This window comes from Argentina anserina, chromosome 1 (genome assembly GCF_933775445.1).
Source record: "Argentina anserina chromosome 1, drPotAnse1.1, whole genome shotgun sequence".
NCBI classification, from domain to species: Eukaryota; Viridiplantae; Streptophyta; class Magnoliopsida; order Rosales; family Rosaceae; genus Argentina; species Argentina anserina.
The window spans coordinates 5,299,604-5,318,044 of NC_065872.1; the positions used below are offsets into that span (position 1 = coordinate 5,299,604).

Sequence of the window (18,441 nt, forward strand, 5' to 3'; positions counted from 1 at the left end):
TTTGATTGAATAATATTTGGGTGGCGAAATTCATTCACATTATATCAAAACCATTGCTATCAAATTCAGCATTATTGGATTGAATTGTTCTCCAGATCGGACTAAAAGGAGAATAAAACAAATAGTTGAGACATAACGAGCAAAGTGGTAGACCGGTAGGGACGCCAATTATGTGAGAACTCTTTGATAATATGTTGATTGATATTTGGTTGCTCACCATTACACTAGATTATTAAAGATTCATACATCAAAAACTTTTTTTTTCTGATAATGATTTAGGAAAATCTTAATTTGGATCTACATAAAGAACTATGCCAAAATGTCTCTGTCCACTATGAATTTGCAGTCTAATAATTAATTATTATGTGAGGTACTTATTTAGCTCATATGATTCAATGTAATGTTTTGAGCGAGAGACGTAAACGTATCGATAATAAAGAAAACAAATATATATGCAATTTATTCAACGATCATCAACATTACCATTAGAGCATTACGCATGCATTGCTTGTGCCTGCAAATTTCGTATAGGTTTTAGGAAGAAGACAAATCTCAAAACATCGTTGTGATTAGTACAAATTTAGTTGTCTTTGTTCATCTCTTTACATAAATTATATAAAACACAAAATAAAGTCCGATTAATTTACCACGCCTCATTTTCCCTCCTAATGAACGACTAAATATTACTCGTGCTGGTCGAAAACGACTTTGTGTTGCATAATTTGTATGTCTCGGTCTCATGGGGAATGCATGTGATTGCAAACTCTAAAGAAATTCTTAATACCAGCAAAAGGCACCCAACTGGCCAACTAATTATCCCATAAATCTTAATCGCGGGTATTAAGTCATCGCTATAAGACATAGCACGCCCTATAAGCCCTATCCCCACAATCGCCTACACCAATTGAACTTGGGTCAATAACACAAATATTATACCTCAGATTGAGTATGTATGTTAAACCCCAAGTCCTTTTGTTTAATCACAAACCCTATACCCTATCTTACACATGTATACTTTGTTCCCATTTTAATATGGCTCAATGGTGTACATGTGAAATCGTGGAACAAATTAAATTAGGTACTAATTAAAAAGAATAATGACCAATAGTGTGGGTGTGTTGGGACCAACATCTTCATTATAAAACAAATTGGGTGCTGTCTTCCTAAGCTGAAGAACATGAAAATGATGTACTATAATATATAACCATGCACTTTTTAAGTAAAATGTGAACCTAAAAGTATGTGTTTCATAGAAAATGAAGGCGCAGATTGCAGAATGCCAGAAAAAGTTTGGCCTGCACAAGATTACAGGCTGTGTGGACTCAACTATGAGTCTCTGATACCCAAAAATTGTAATGTATTCGCAATTCTCTTCCTTTTGGGATCGTATAATTTTCTGGGGTATATACAAAAAGTAGAGTGGTGCGACTGTGTGAGCATGACCCGTATTGCTTGTAGGTTTGTGGTGGAAGACGGTGGCTGCCACCGGAGAGGGTGGGCTTAGCTAGGCATGGCTTCCATTGACCTACATGGAGATGGAGTAACACTAGCTACCTGCTTTGATTGTCTATGTGTTTGGTCATCCATGGAGCATGAACATTGCAAAAGAAATACCGAAACTAGTTTAATGTCACATTTGACATCTAGCTACACCTTTATTAGTTACAATTCACAAAATAATAAATGTGGCATTTGCTCCATTTTATTGTAGTGACTTTTGTTGTAAGAATAATGTCCCGAGACATCTCTTAACATGTATACTTATATTATGAATGTACACGTTACAGTTTATTGGTTCACTCCCCTTGAATCGTTTATTATTATTGATGGATTAATTCTTACAACTTTAGAAAAAAAAAACTATGAGAGAAAGAATTGACTGCTAGTCTCAACTCGCTCGAAGTAGATCTAGAATCATGAACAACACAACATGGTTTTTGCACCATGAAGAGCAAAATATACATGTCATTTTGTAACATTGTGGCTCAAGTAAGAGTCATTTTAGTGTGAAGGCTCAATCATATATACATTGAATATATCGCAACTGAGATTACCTTTAGCTAGAACTTTATTTCCATATAAATGTACCTAGATTGATAAATCTAACCTCTGTGGATCTGTAATGCAAACCTAACCATGCAGTATTCCGAATGATAATCATGCAGAAAAATAAGAGAAAGGAGCTGGCTGTTGGGACTTGAATGTCAACTCGTGATTACCAACAGTCGTGTGACCCATCAAGATGAATGATTAAGGTAACATGCCCCCGATTATCGTTACATATAAGAGCCAGCAATTAAGTTTAGTCCTTTTCTACTGTGGAGAACTATGTGGCTATGTGCAATTTTGTAATGGTGGAGCAGTGGAAGAACATTTCAATTAGTAAAAGACTAAAAGGTGACCAACTACCAATTTTTTTCTACTCCTTGAACATTACGTGCCCTAAGAGCAATGGCAAAAGGTGATGGAGCCATTTTTGGTTGTGTACCTAAAAATGGATGAGGTGGAACTGTCAATGGCTAGCTATATTTGTTTGCACTCACTAAGGCTAAACCCACTTGTTTGGGTGGCCATTTTCATCGCCCATGCATTGTTGTGGGTATTATTTGGCTTGCAAGTTATGTAAATCCGAAATGATTTGTAGCAGCATAAGGATTAAGGAACATGTTTCAATCTTTGCCTTTTGGGTTGTTCCTTAACAAAAACACATATTAGAGCCAATTATTGGACTTGAAGACTCACATCTAAAGATCGCATAAGTGCATGTCATGAACTGATAATATTTGTCTTAAGATTATTGGAACTTAAGACACAAAAAACTCGCATCCGGCTCATACACAAAACAAAGAGGAAATATGATAAGTCTGTGGAGATGTAACGTCCAAGTATTACTTGCTAGTCACTATCTATATCCCGGCCCGGCCATTTGGGATCTCACACTGATTGGAACTTGATGGTTACCTTGTCGTACAATTCAGGAATGAACTTTCTTCAAAGTTTAGTTAAAAAAAGTCACAATTGCTTTATCAGCGTGTTCAAGTTATTGATGATTTGGGAGAAATTTTTCACCTCAAACAAAGCCATCATTAAACATTCCTACTTGACCGGCCTAGGTTTATAAATGTATACACATCATTGGAATCACAGAAAACATTCCTAGTTGACCTAGGGTTAATTACGAAAGGATCAATATTCTTTCTAAGTTCTAACAATGTAGTTATGTCCGACAAGGAGGAGAGGTCCGAGTCTAGTTCAGAAGTTCCCACGAGCTCAAGGCCTCAAGCAGTCCGGTGGGTGGTTCTGCAGCTAAAGACGTGAAGGATCCGCCTGTTGTGCCTGTAGTTAATGGGAAAGGCGCGTCAGTGAAGCCCGTTCATCCACAAGTGCCGGCCTTCTGGTTAGAGTAGTTCCTCAGGTGATTAAAATGTTGAAACAACTCGTCAGACTTTGTCCGAGGGGAGTCAAGAGATGTATCAAAACCTGATCTTGGATCATCCAATGGTATTGCAGTCTTTGTTGGTCCAGAAACAAATGATACTGCTCCCTTTCCAACTGATTCAAATCAGAAAGCAGGAGTGCTTTCTCATCTACCCACTGATGATAAACAGTAAATACACGTTTCGGCGTTGCCTTCTTTTACTATACGTCACACGTTATAGAGGATTGTAAGCAGTATCTTTTGGCGTTACATTCTTCTACTATATGTCACACGTTTCGGAAAACAAATAGTGTGCCAGATCGTCTTGCTCATTTTGCTTGTGGTGGTGTTGTTGATAATATTTGGTTTGAGGAGCCTCCTAATTTTATTCGGATGTACTCTACGACAATATATGCGGTTTATCTCATGTAGCACGGGGTTCAGGTTTTTTGTCCTCCCCATTGTATAATCTATCTTCATCTAATAATACATGCGGCACCTAGTTATTGCAAGGTATTCTGCTTAAAAAAAACATACGATACATGTAGCTTTCCTTTTATTCCACTCAATCTCCATGTTTGCTAAATTTCCTCTCAAACCTAAATTCTCTAGTTAGCTCCTGACCTAATTTTAGGTGTTTTGTTTATGAAACGAGTAACAAATGGCTAGTATATTCCTTATCTCAAGCTGCATTTGTATAAATTGTACGTGTTCCTTGCTGCTTCTATGAGTTCTATATAAGCTTCTAACTTACAGTCTTACACTTCATTTGTATCAGGTACTCAGGGTATAGGTTGATGGGAGTCGATCTTGCAGCCATTCTTACCTCATTGTTATACGAATGTGGTTCATTAGACGCCGTTAAGATTTAGGTTGATTCCCCTTCTCGTTTTTACATAAAGAGTGAGCTTGGGTCCAAATTTGGGCCGATCATCAATTGGTCTTGGTAAAAGAATCTTGTATTTTGGGAATAAGGTGGGTCTTGGTCAAGACTGTAGTTTCACTAGACTGAAACTGAATCTGCCCTACAACATGTCTTCATTTTCCACTTTCTTCGTCGATCACTCTCCTATACCAGTCAAGTGTAATTATTGTGTTCAAACTCAATCGTAACCGACACTAACACACAATTTAGTTGATGGTTCTTTATAAAACAAAGAGCGATGATGAAGAAGTAAATAGCTTCGTTCATTTAAGCGTGTGTTTTACACGCTCGTTATTGTGCAAAAACTAAATAAGGGCTCATTTCATGTCTACTTGAGATTACTTCTTAAAGGACCAACCTATTCAAATTTTACGAGAAAACATTTGTTACGCGCTTCTGAGCTATGTCCCAACAGTAATATTAAAAGTGACAATGATCCAATGATAAATGAGCAAATTCCCCTTGGTCACCAGGTAACCAAGTGAACGGGATTGATGTGGATAGAACCTTCTTACCTTCACTCTCATGGTGTTACTGGAGGTGTTATGTGAAGTGAGGATAAAAGTTTCCAATTTGCTTTTAGTCGGAGAGTTCTAAATGTTTTGTCAGCTAAACATACTGAGCTGCTAGCTATTGAGGGGGCTTGCTTATGATACATCGCAACCGTCTGACTCAAGTCGTTATTGAAACAGATTGCCAGGAACTTGTCCTTGATATTTATGACATTGATAGAGAGAATGGTGTGCTCTCTGCGGTGTTGGAAGAGGTTTGTCAGCTCCTTCGTGTTCTACCTGCGTGTAGAATCGTATTTGCTTCAAGAACTTACAATCAAGTTACTCTTAGGTTGGCTAGTCTAGGTTACGAGTCTATGACAATACAAGAATGGTCTGTTTTACCATCGTGTATTGAGGATGGTTTCCAATATGATTTGGTGAATGAAAGTACCTTTTGATAAATAATATAAATAGAAAACCTTACACCTCTCTCTTAATGCTGTCCTAAGTTACCAATTTAACCATGGTGAAAATTGGTGTTACCAATTGACGACATTATCCTCAAGAAGCGCCAGTCACGCGTGGGTAAACGCTGACATAAAGGGCCGATTCTGTACATTCAGGGGCATTCAATCCCCATCATGCGACGGGCCTGAAAAGACAAACCCACCCACTCCCCCACCTCTCACACCAACCGAGATACCAAAAGTACCCCCACTCTTTCACACATCCCCAGATTCCCCAAACCACCCCTTCCCCACTTCACATTCAACCCCTCACCACCAGGGCTATAACCGACCATACACATCATTTCCGCTTCCCTCTCAAACGCGTGAAATATTGAATTACTCCCTCCAAACATTAAAAAAAATAAGGAAATATATGGGAACCACGCAATTTCCGCCATCCGATAAGGCCCAGTAAATTAACAGCCAATCACCTCCCGCCACGTCTCCCACCAGCTCGGATTATTAATGCAAATCACAGTATTTTCTACGGTTTTTTTGCTTGTCTTTTAGCGACTGTTAAAAAGCCTTGGCGGGCAAATCGTATCAAATTTCAAAACACAACACAAACCCTAGCGGCCCCATTTGCTCACTTACTCCTCCTCCATTTCGCTCTGCTCCTCATTTTCTTTCTTTATTTTTATTTTATTTTTCTTCTTCTGGTTTTTCTGGCTGTGCTGCTCGTGGATCTCTGATTTCCGATCCGAATTGGAGTTGGTTAATTCCGGCCTGAGCTAGGGTTTCGGCGGAGTTCGATTTAGGGTTTTTGGCGGGATTGAGGCGATTTGTAGCCTAATAAGGTAAGGACTAAGGACTGAGCCTCGTGTTTTGGATTTGGTGTTTAATTTTCAGTATTGAGGTCAGATTTGAACTTTTACGTTTTCAGGTTTGGATGATAGATCGATCGGATTTGTGATTGGAAAGTGAAACTGGTGACGAGAATTGGGGATTTCGGGAGAGAAGTTTAGGGTTTTGATTAAAAAAATTGGGGGAAAATGGGGAAGGTTTCGCCGAAAGATAGGGGCTTGAAGAATTCGAAGCAGAGAAAGGGCTCCAGGGGCTCAGGGAACAAGTACCTGAAGCCTGGGGCGCTTGCTCAGCTTAAGTACAGCAAGGCGAGTTCCGCCGCGAAGGCGTGTACTGATTTGGGGAGGAAGAGAGTGGCTGTGGTGGAGGCGAAGAAGAGTGATGGGGTTGATTTGGGGATTGGAGATGGGGATGTTGTTGATAGGAGCCCTTTGATGTTGTCGCCGGTGAATTTGGTTAGGCAGAGTAGTTTGTTGAAGACTCCAGGGACACCATTGGTGTTATCGCCTGTGAATTCGGTTAAGCAGAGTGGTGTGTTGAAAACGCCGAGGACCCCCTTGATGCTGTCGCCTGTGGATTTCGTTAGGCAGAATAGTCTGACGAAAACGCCGAGGACCCCCAGAATGGAGGATCGTGAGTCCGAGTCCAGGCTTGAGTCGCTTCCCATGGATTTACTGGTATTGTATATTTGACCTACTAGTTTATCTGCTTTATTGTTTAAATTTACTGTCTTTGTGTCTGGTTTATATGCCGATCAGGAATTGTTTTGTTCATTTTGGGAATGTTTATATTTTGCCTCCAAATTTAATCTGGATTGTAGTTAAAGCGGTACAATCGATAGAAACTCTTACTTCAGGATGATATAGAGTATTCAGGATGTATTGTGAGTTACATCTTGGAGCTTTAATATATTTGGCTTGTGGGTAATTCATTATCTGTGCAGTTAGATGATTTGTTGTCTGATTTGATTTTAATGGTTGATAACTTTGCATAAAGAACAATCTTTTAACAGAGTTCTGAATACTTGAGTAGTGTTTTTAGGACATGCTTGTTTTTGTGTTTTACTGTGTCAGTGAGATATGTGTGCTTTTATCATCATTATGTTTGAACATTTGAGTTTCTTTGATTTTTGAGCGCCAATGTTCCCAGCTGTTTCCCGTTTGAGATGATATGTTTTCTTTCAATACTGGTACTGATTCATCTTTCTCTGAATGGAGGTTAAATTATTGTGTCACCTGCACCATGACCAACTGAAGCCAGTGTTTCATGTTTCTCAAAGAATTAGGAAAGCTGTAAGTTTCTCTCTGTTTGTATTATATCCATTTTGGTTACTTTCTCTCTGTATCATGGCCATTTTTCTCTAAATGACCTCTATAATAATATTATTGGCAACAGGTTATACTTGCCAGGCAGTATCACTTTAATTATACAACTCCAGATCGTTCTCGACAGGAGATGTTGAGAACAATGACGCCCCACCCCACTGAATGTTGGCCTTTTAAAAGGTTCTTATATCGAATGAACAGATTTAGTGCTCTTACCCAGCTATTAGCTTCATGTTTCATTACATTATGTTTTAAATGGTCTTTGCAGCAAGGGGGATGGCAAGGGTACATGGATACGAAGCCCTCATACTCCAAAAGCACCTAGACATGGCCCCCGGCCACCATCTCGCCTAAAAGTATCAGAAATGCGGCAGGTTGCTGCAGTTCTCTTTCAAGAGTCACACTTTCCTTCTAGATGCATGGTGCCATCTGCCTTACCAAAGCCCCTGTGCAAATCTTTGGCTTCCAATCGAGTTTTGTTCTATGAGGAAGAGCTATGTCAGGCTGTGGCTCAGAATAAGCTTCTCTAAGCTCATCATTGCCTTGAGTATCTGTATGTATATAGTTTGTTTGTGTTATCTATATAGGTGGCCTGGTCAGGTTAGGGAGGATGAAGTTTTGTAGCTTTGATGGGGAAGATTTAGGAGATATGGAACCCTCATATATTTGAAGTAGGAGGCAAAAGAAATCAGATCATGGTTGCGGTAATAATGTTTTAAAACTGGTTACCTGTATATTTCCTATATATGTTTTAAAGCAATGGCTAGTTGCTGTCTTAGCAAATAGCAAAGCTAAGTGTACTGAAGTCAGTTTTAGTAGCAATACTAGTTGTCAGATGTAAACAGCTTGAATTTTTAATGTTAGTTCCTTATAAAATTTCTCCTTTCTTTCTCCATGAAATAACAGTTGATGGTATAATGAGGAATAAAAGAACAGTGGCTGATATATCTTAATCATTTTATCTGACAAATTCAGAAACCTTGAACAGGCACAACCAACTGAAATCAAAAGTGATATGAGGATTACATATAAATTCGATGATTCTTTTTTTGAATGATTCTTAAGATAGTTCAAAAGAATTTGTTAACTTGCTTTAATATTGCAGAGCTGAGAATCTTGCAAGCTGTTTCTGTGGGATGTAAGCCATCCCAGAATACGTACTTGGACGCATCATTGCAAGTACCCCGAGTGTCCTTGTTACACAGAGGCCCAAACTCTATAGTTCCTGTTCCGCAGCATCCTTTGTCCACCACGTCAAATCCTGAACTGAAAATCATTTCAGCGAACGTCTAAACTACTGTAAAAGCTAAGAATGAAAATGCAGCTGAGATTACCATACTGAGCAGGGTCTTGGATGATGGACGTCAAGGGGTTATATATATCAATGTACATGAGTAGTGCTTCTGGAAGTCTCTTGTTGAGGGAGTCTATTAGGGCGGAGAGCTTTGAGTTGTAGAGGATTGCTGCCTGGTTCGCAGTCTCATAGCAGGCTCTCTCCATGCCTCCACCAAGTGTTCTCTCTGCTGGCACACACCCAATTGGCGGCAGGCTTGCTACTCCAATCACTCTTGCTCCCAGTGCATAAAGTTTCTGTAATTTTGCCCACATTAACTAAGGAGCATAGAGAGCAATATTATAGTTCCAAACCCATAGGTCCTCTAAACAAGTGGGAAACTGCTGGTGTCTGTTGAATAGTACCTGAAAGAAGTTTGAAGCTAATTCAATCAGGAAGTCTGTATAAGCCTGAATATCATAGTGAGCGCTCCTCAGTGGTGTAGCAAAATAATTTAGTGCAAGGTCATTGCTTCCTATAGATACAATGAAAAAGCTTTCCGATAGGAGAGTGGCTGTTCGTTTATTCCCAACTGCTGCATTTATCTTGCCTTTGTATTCCTTGAATAGGCCTAATTGATTTGATAATGACAAAACAGACTGATACAAATAGAACTCAGAGATATGAAGAAATGTACAATATGTTGTATAAACAAAAGATTATTAGTGCAGAACTTGTATAAAGTATACTGTGTATATTCTTATAGTACTTTATATATCATGTATATATACACCTGTGATTCTGCAGTAAGAGGGTCATATCCTGAACCGGCTGAGGCAAAACATACACCAGTTAGTAGGTCCTGAAGCTGCACATTTGGATCCAGATAAGCCGGCAAAATCTTCTTCACTCCAAATCCTTCAGCTGAGAAGTGAAAACTAATCAAAATCACAGAGTGCAGCAACAGTTGCAGTAAGTACGTTCAGTTTATTAGTATATTACCAATCAAGTCTGAGGCTACTCTTCCATTGCTAAATCTTCCGGTAGGCTTTCCTCCCATAAAATCTCTCCCATAAGGTGGGAAATTACTTTTGAGTAAACAAGTGATGTAGTCATTATTGCCGGTATCCAATGTTGAATCTCCAAAAGCAAAGACTGCTGGAATTGTTCCATTTGTGGAAAGTGTTCTAGCAGCAATGATATGGGGGAGAAATATACATAAGATCATCGCCAATGCTTTGACAGATGATGATGAAGGACCGACTTTATGTGATAGAAGAGCCATTGTAATTAGCGGATATTATTGCTTCTTCTACAAGTGATGGGCTCTTGTCCCTTATAAGCATCTCTACAAGGACAGCCGCCAGCTCAATGGTAAAGTACTAATTAATGAAATTTGTAGTAGCTGTTTTATTAGTTAGAAATCATACATTTAATGTAGTTTGGCATAAAAAAAAGAAGCACATTGATCGGATCAGCTTGAAAGCTTAACATACCAAATCACGTTCATTTTACTTCTCTGATAATGTATCATAGAAACCTTGCTAAGCACTTTGTGCAATAGACCTTTTGTGATGAAACTCTACACTTCAACATATAGTACATTATCATGAGCAAGAAGAGAACATGTATCTTTTGGAAATTGTTTTACTGCATGCTGGTATATCTATCAAATCCTTGAACAAACACAACCAACTCAAAACCAAAAGCAATACGAATATATATAACTCCCATGATTCTTTACGTAGCTCAGGAGGATTTGTTAACTTGCTTTAATATTACATGCGCATGTAATCCCCTGGTACTTGCAACGATGCGTCCAAGTACATATTCTCGAATACATGAAGGTACCATAGAACTTCCCAGGATATATGTAGGATATGATGTAGGTGCCATGTTGTATAAACAAAGATTAATAAACAGTGTAAAAGAATTATATACATACCTGTAATTGGCAGTACATACACCAGTAAGTAGGTCTTGAAGCTGCAAATTCGGATCAAGAGAAGCCGGTAAAATTTTCTTCACTCCAGATCCTTCAGCTAAAGACTAATCAAAATCAGTGTAGCAATAATGGTACTAGTAAGATGCGAAAGCCAGAAATAAACCTAGGAGAAACCAGATATGTAGAGTTTATTAGATTACCAATCAAGTCTGAGGGGGCTCTTCCATTGCTGAATCTTCCAGTAGGCTTTCCTCCCATAAAGTCTCTTCCATAAGGTGGGAAGTTGCTTTTGCTTGTTGTGAAAATATGGTTATTATTGCCGGTATCCAATACTGAATCTCCGAAAGTAAACACTGCCGGAATTGTTTCATTTGTGGAAAGTGTAACAGCAGCAACATTGTGCATTGTGGAGGAGGAATATACGTAACATCATTGCCAACGGTTTGACAGATGAAGATGATGGACGAAGTTTTTGTAAGAGAAGAACCATTGTGATGATTAGTAGATACTTTTGCATACTGAAGTACAGTACAGCTTCATTCGATCAGCTCAATTATTGTTACAAAACAATAATAAATAAGTTTGTTGGACCTGTCAATATAGTTAGAATTAGCTTTTAAATTTGATGTACGTAGTTTGGCAAATGGAAAATATATAATTCCTTATTGACTTTTCTGTCCTCCTTGATCGGAGATATTTTGTATGACATGAATTCTTTTGGCTTGTCTATTCATGGCGACAACTTGCTCATGAAAATTAGTGCATATAGTCAAGTCTGTGTATCGAGCATGATCAAGTTGATGCAGGAGTTTATTACACAGAGGCCCGAACTCAAACCAAAAGCAATACGAGAATTACATAAAAATTCCATGATTCTTCAGATAGTTCAGAAGAATTTGTTAACTTAATTGCTTTATTACTGCAGACGAAAGGATCCTGTAAGCTGTTTATGTGGGATGAACTTGTTAGGATTGAATTTTCATTGATCTGAATGAATACATTTGATACACATATATACTGCTGCAAATATAATTACAATGAATAACATTCCTAACTGAGATGATTGACATTCCTAAATTTAGATGAACACATTAATGTTGATTGCATATAATCATGATTCAATTAGGAGAGGTGAATCACTCTTGATTTGGGAATCAGAGGGAATCACTCTAATATCCCCCCTCAAACGTTGCGGGCCTGGACGGATAAGTTTGTAAGCATGGAAAAGATGCTTTGGCTTGAGGAGAGGCTTGGTGAGAAGATCAGTTGGTTGGTCCTGTGAAGGGATGAAGCACACACGGTGGCTGCCAAGAGCTAATTTCTCTCGAACAAAATAATAATCAAGTTCGATGTGTTTGGTTCGAGCATGGAACACGGGATTGGAAGCCATGTATGTGGCACTGAGATTGTCACAGTAAAGAAGAATGGGAAAGTGTACTTTACCCCCAAGTTCATACAACAAATAGCCTAACCATGTGGTTTCGGAACTAGCATGAGCAAGTGATCGGTATTCTGACTCGGCACTGGAGCGGGCAATAGTTGGCTGCTTCTTGGAGCACCAAGAAATGAGATTAGAGCCCAAGAATATCAGATAACCGGAGGTGGAACGGCGAGAATCCTGACAACCTGCCCAATCGGCATCAGAATAGGCTGTGAGCCGTACCGGCTGAGTTTGTGGACTGAAATGCAAGCCTTGATCAAGAGTGCCCTTGATATAACGCAGAACACGTTTCACTGCTACAAGATGAGGAGCTCTAGGCTGACTCATGTACTGAGACAAGGAGTTGACGGCGAAGGCAATGTCAGGGCGAGTGATGGTGAGGTACTGCAAAGAACCTACCATCTCACGAAAGATAGTAGGATTAAGAAGTAAATCTCCATCAGTTGCAGTGAGGATTGATTTGGCCGACATGGGGGTGGCAGCAGGTTTAGAATACAGCAGACCATGCTTGACAAGGAGATCATGAGCATACTTGAGTTGATTAATATGGAGACCTCCGGAATCACCTGTCACCTGTAAACCAAGGAAGTAATGGAGAGGGCCAAGGTCTTTGATATCAAAACCATGGCCTAAAGCATCAATGAAGCTTTGTAAAAGTTGATCATTGCTCCCAGTAACCACAATATCATCCACATACAGCAAAAAGAATATGGTGTGGACACCCTGCTGAAAGATGAACAAAGAGGAATCTGCCTTACTTTGTCGGAAACCAATGGATAGGAGAAAGAGACTCATTCGCTGAAACCAAGCGCGAGGAGCTTGTTTGAGGCCATAGAGAGCTTTGTGAAGACGACAGACATAGTGAGGACGTGATTGATCAATAAATCCAGGAGGTTGAATCATGTGCACATCTTCATTCAAGAAACCATGGAAAAAAGCATTCTTGACGTCTAATTGACGAAGAGGCCAGCGACGGGAAACAACAAGGCATAAGACTGTACGAATGGTGGCGGGTTTGATAACTGGGCTGTAGGTTTCATCATAGTCAATGCCATGCTGCTGGTGAAAGCCTTTGGCGACGAGTCGAGCTTTATAACGCTCAACAGAACCATGAGGATTACGCTTGATTTTGAAGACTCATTTACAGCCGACCACAGGGTGAGATTTTGAGGTGGAACCAGACACCATGTTTCATTTTTCAGCAAGGCATTAATTTCAGCAGCCATAGCATCACGCCACTTTGCATGTTTAGAGGCCTGGGAATAACAAGTAGGTTCCACAGATTCAATTGTAGTAATCAAAGCTTTAGGGATTGGATACGTTACAGTGACATCTTGACGTTCTCTTGGCTTGTTGATGCCGTCCTTGAGTCTAGTACGCATGGAATGAGTAGATGGGGCGGGTGGATCACGGGGAGGACGAGGAGCGGGAGCCGGCGGATGGGGGGCTGATTGTAGATTGGCGGTATGGGATTCGTCGGATTGAGACAAAATGGGAGATGGAACAGGGGCCGGATCGGGATGGGGATCGGCGGCGTGAACATTGGAAGCAGACCGACGCCGGCTGTAGGTGAGGATGACAGGGCGGGGGGGGGGGGGGGGGGCAATGGTGGAGGAGCTTAAGCGGAAGAAGAAGGTGAATATGTAGAATGAGTTGAAAGTGCTGGGCGCGTGGGATTTGTGTTGGAGTTTGATGGTGATATCGAGTTATGGGGAGGAGATGTTGGGCTCGGCAGGTGGGTCTGCGGAGGTGCAGATTGGGCTGGCGTACTAACTAGTGTGAATTCCACATAGTCGGAAGCTGTGAGAGGTGGTACCTGCAATTCTGTATATGGAAAGTGATTCTCGTTAAATAAAACATGAGGTGACACATAGACTCGACTGTATTTGGGATTGAGACACCGATAGCCTTTATGAATGAGACTATAACCGAGGAAGACACACTCTAGACTACGACTATTGAATTTGTTGGATTCATTTTGACCAAGGTGAGGAAAGCACGAACACCCAAAAACCCGAAGAGAGGAATAAGAAGGATGATTGCCATAGAGGCGGAAATGAGAAGTGTCCCAATTGAGTGTGGGAGTAGGAAGGAGATTTATGAGATAGACCGAAGTATTTACAACATCAACCCACAAATGTTGCGGGACCCCGGAGGTAAGAAGAAGAGTGCGAGCAACGGTGGCAATGTGACGATGTTTTCGTTCAGCAAGTCCATTTTGTTGGGGAGTATATGGACAAGAAAAGCGTTGCTGGATTCCCAAAGACCGACAAAATTGAGAGAAGGTATGATTCACATATTCAGTACCGTTGTCACTTTGAAGATATTAAATAGATCCAGAAAAAATATTGCGGATCAACGCCACTAGAGTTTGAAAATGCGTGAGGACCTCATTTTTCCGACGCATAGGATAAACCCAGGTATATCGGGAATGCTCATCTGTAAACAGAACATAATATCGGAAACCAGTGACAGATGTGGTAGGGGACATCCAAACATCACTATGAATAATAGAGAATAAGTTGGAGGAAAAAGTATTATTAGCAACAAAAGGCAATGTTTGTGACTTGCTAAGAGCACACTTATTACAAAAGGAAGTAAAGGACAATTTGGAACCAATAGATGACCCTAAACGAGCGAGAACAGAAGACGAAGGATGACCCAAACGATTGTACCAAAGACACGAGTGAACAGAAGCAAGAGCTTGGGGAGCAGAAGATGCGGAAGACAAGGAGAGAGGATAGAGACCATCTTTACATGGGCCCTGAAACAACAAACGACTAGAACGTAAACAATATATCTGATAAAAGTCATGAGCAAGCAAGAAGAAGACAAGATTATCTTTAGTGAAACGAGCAACAGACAATAGATTTTTACGAATAGATGGAATATGGAAAACATTACGTAAGGAAAAACTAGACGATCCTAAAGGAAGAGAAATGGTACCGGTATGGGAGATAGGCATAGAACTGCCATAACCCATGTAGACATTGTGGGGACCAGTGTAAGGTTGAGGCTGATTGAGAGGCAAAGAAGTCATGTGATGAGTAGCTCTCGTGTCCGGATACTAGTTAGGATCACCAGAGAAATGAGCACCAGCAAAAGGAACAACAGCTGACGGACCCTGGTACCGGTGAGGATATTGTGTTGCACCATGCTGATTGGAATGACAATTGGGGCACCACTGAGGAGCAGATCCAAGAAGCCCATTAGCCCATGGAGGGCGGGAAGCCCAATTAACTGGATACGAAGTGGGGGGGGGGGCACGTGATATTGAGGTTGTGTACTCGGATAGGACTGTGAGGTATTAGAAGAGGAGCCTGAACCGGTGCGATTATTGTTGCGGTTGTTGCGATTGGTGGTGTGATGGCCGGAGCTGGGATTCCAACCAGACTGGGCATAACGGGGCTGAGACTCACGATTATCACGCCGGGAAGAGCTATTGTGATGGAAAAGGGCAGTGGCTGGCGGAGCTTCTAAGAATTGAGACTCCTGAGAATCAAAAGCAAGGATCCGAGCCCGGAGATCTGTGAAATCAGGAAGAGAGGCTTGCTGAGTTAAAGCCGTGCGGAGCATAAGATAGTCAGATCCAAGACCTCGAAGGGTGGCAATCACGAGATCTTCATCAGAGACAGGCTTATTGATTGCGGTCAGCGAATCGGCAATGAATTTGGCATGACGAAGATAATCGTCAATAGTTTGGGAGCCTTTCTGAAGGTCAAGGAGCTGCAACTTGAGACTGGAGGCGCTGGCTGCCGAGCGTTGGGAGTAATTACGAGCAAGACAATCCCAGATCTCTTTGGAGGTATTGAACCCAACGGTGAGCTGGAGAACTTTTTCAGTCAGCGTGGTGCGAATGAGACTCACAATTTGCTGATCAACCTTAAACCATGCTTTGTACTCTGGAGTAAGGGTGGTTTTAGCAGGCTCAGTGGTGGTAGCAGGGGCGGTGGTGGTTTTAGGAGTAGGCTGAGGAACTGAGCCATCAACATAGCCCCAAAGGTCAGTCCCATTGAGATATGGTTGAATCTGGTTAAGTCAGGAGAGATAATTAGTTTCGGTCAGCTTAATGAATTGAGAGGTATGTTGGGAGGGAGGGGTGGGCTCAGCCATGGAGGATGGAAAGGGGGAAGACAGACGCAGAGGGAAACGACACAGAAGAAGCTAAACTTGAAAAGTTAGGATCTGTTTTTAGGCTGATACCATGTTAGGATTGAATTTCCATTGATCTGAATAAATACATTTGATACACATATATACTGCTGCAAATATAATTACAATGAATAACATTTCTAACTGAGATGATTGACATTCCTAAACTTAGATGAACACATTAATGTTGATTGTATATAATCAGGATTAAATTAGAAGAGGTGAATCACTCTTGATTTGGGAATTAGAGGGAATCACTCTAATAGAACTGCATCCCAGAATATGAGCTTGGACGCATCATCACAAGTACCAGGACTGTCTTTGTTACTATTTTTAATTTCTGGGAAACTTTTCAGCTTTTCATCTTATAGCATGCTATATAATCATGGTGGATGATATTGGCTAGACACTACAAATTTTTTATGAATACAGTACTTTGTTTGATACCATGTGATTTTTCAGAGAGGACACACTCATATCTTAGCTTTCTCTAAAATCATTGAGGTGAGGATCCTGTATGCCTTCTCTGTGGGATGAATGCTATCCCAGTATAAGTACTTTGACACATTGTTACAAGTACTCGGAGAGAGTTTGTTACACAAGGGTCCCAATTCAAGATTTCCTGTTCCACAGCATCCTTTATCCACCACTTCAAATCCTGGATTGCGAAAACTATATCAACCAAAAATTAATTTGCTAATAATATTGAATGTAGTGAAAATGATGATTGGACATTACCATATTGAGCAGGGTTTTTGATCAAGGTAAGCAAAGGGGTATATATATCAAGGTAAATAATTTTTGCTTCTGGAAGTCTTTCATTATTCCCTCAAGGGTGGAGAGCTTAGAGTTGAAGAGGATTGCTGCTTGGTTCTTGGTATCATAGCATGCTCTCCCAATGCATCCACGAAGAGTTCTTACAATTGGAAAGCACCCAGTTGGTAGCATACCTAGTATTCCAATCACTCTTGCTCCCAGTGCATAAATTTCCTATAAAGAGCACAAAACACTAATCTGACACTCTAAAATTGTTAGACTTGTACCTAAATGAAATCTGAAGCAAAATTAATAACGAGATCTGTGTATTCTTGAATGCCATATTGTGTACTCCTCAGTGGTGTAGCAAAATAATTTAATGCAAGGTCAATGCTTCCCACAGAAAGAACATAAAAGCTTTTCGACAGTATAGTGGCTGTTGTTTGATTACCAACTGCTGCAGTTATCTTGCTTTTGTATCCTTTGAACAAGTTTAATTGATCTGGTAATGCCAAGGTAGTCTGATACAAGCAGAATTGAGAACAAAAAAGAAGTATCTATTATGATGTGGTGTATATACTCAAAGTATGTTACTGATAGGAATCAACAGCACATATAACAGTGTTTTGGCAGTTTGAGGGTCATATCCTGATGCTGCTGAAGCAAAGATTACACCGGTAAGTAAGTCCTGAAGCTGCAAAGTCGGATCCAGATAAGGCGGCAATAACGCCTTCACTCCATATCTTTCAGCTGAAAATTAATTTTACAAAAGATTTCACTCATTTTCGTAACAGTGGCAGTTTAATTAGTAATATCTATATATGCAGAACGTGATGACAAAATATAATAATTCACACATAGAGCATGTACTCCTTTGAATTTAGGTACCAATAAGATCTGAGGGGAGTTCTCCATTGCAAAATCTCCCTGTAGGCTTTCCTCCCACAAAGTCTCTTCCATAAGGTGGGAAATTGCTTTTGGCTATAGAAATGATGTAGTTGTTATTGCCTGTATCCAAAAATGAATCTCCGAAAGTAAAGACTGCTAGAGTTTTTCCATTTGTGGGTAGTGTTACTGCAGCAGCATTATGGGAGAGGAATATGGCTACGATGATTGAGAAAAACTTGACATATGAAGATGAAGGAATAAGCACTTGGGAGATATCAAAACCCATTGTAATATGTGGATACTAATATTTTTTGCTTCTTCTACAAGCAATAGAGTTAATTGTATTTATAAACATTTCCACAAATACAACTTTAGCTTTGTATCCAAAAAAACATACAACTTTACAGAAGGGGCGCCTAGCAGCTGAGAATTTTTTCAGTACTACAGGATGAAGATGTGGTTTTATTACCTGTAGAAAATTAACACGTCCCGATTTTCATATAGGCGTCTA

The 18,441-nt window shown here is 40.2% G+C and overlaps 2 protein-coding genes and 1 pseudogene across 2 annotated transcripts; 1 reads left to right on the forward strand and 2 right to left on the reverse strand.

Moving 5' to 3' along the window:
• The first annotated feature begins 5,927 nt into the window (after positions 1-5,927).
• LOC126805028 (F-box protein At4g35930) lies at positions 5,928-8,244 on the forward strand. The gene is made up of 5 exons (XM_050532115.1): positions 5,928-6,143; positions 6,230-6,827; positions 7,368-7,442; positions 7,546-7,655; positions 7,744-8,244. Exons 2-5 carry the CDS (start codon positions 6,339-6,341, stop codon positions 8,003-8,005), a joined length of 936 nt encoding a protein of 311 aa, XP_050388072.1. The 5' UTR covers positions 5,928-6,143; positions 6,230-6,338; the 3' UTR covers positions 8,006-8,244.
• Positions 8,245-8,500: 256 nt separating this feature from the next.
• Positions 8,501-10,033, reverse strand: LOC126805025 (GDSL esterase/lipase At3g14820-like). The gene is made up of 5 exons (XM_050532114.1): positions 9,751-10,033; positions 9,542-9,672; positions 9,174-9,407; positions 8,810-9,065; positions 8,501-8,736 (listed from the first exon to the last, which is right to left on the reverse strand). Exons 1-5 carry the CDS (start codon positions 10,031-10,033, stop codon positions 8,546-8,548), a joined length of 1,095 nt encoding a protein of 364 aa, XP_050388071.1. The 3' UTR covers positions 8,501-8,545.
• A 6,726-nt stretch (positions 10,034-16,759) lies between these two features.
• On the reverse strand, positions 16,760-18,216 carry LOC126805026 (GDSL esterase/lipase At3g14820-like; annotated as a pseudogene).
• Between the last annotated feature and the right edge of the window lie 225 nt (positions 18,217-18,441).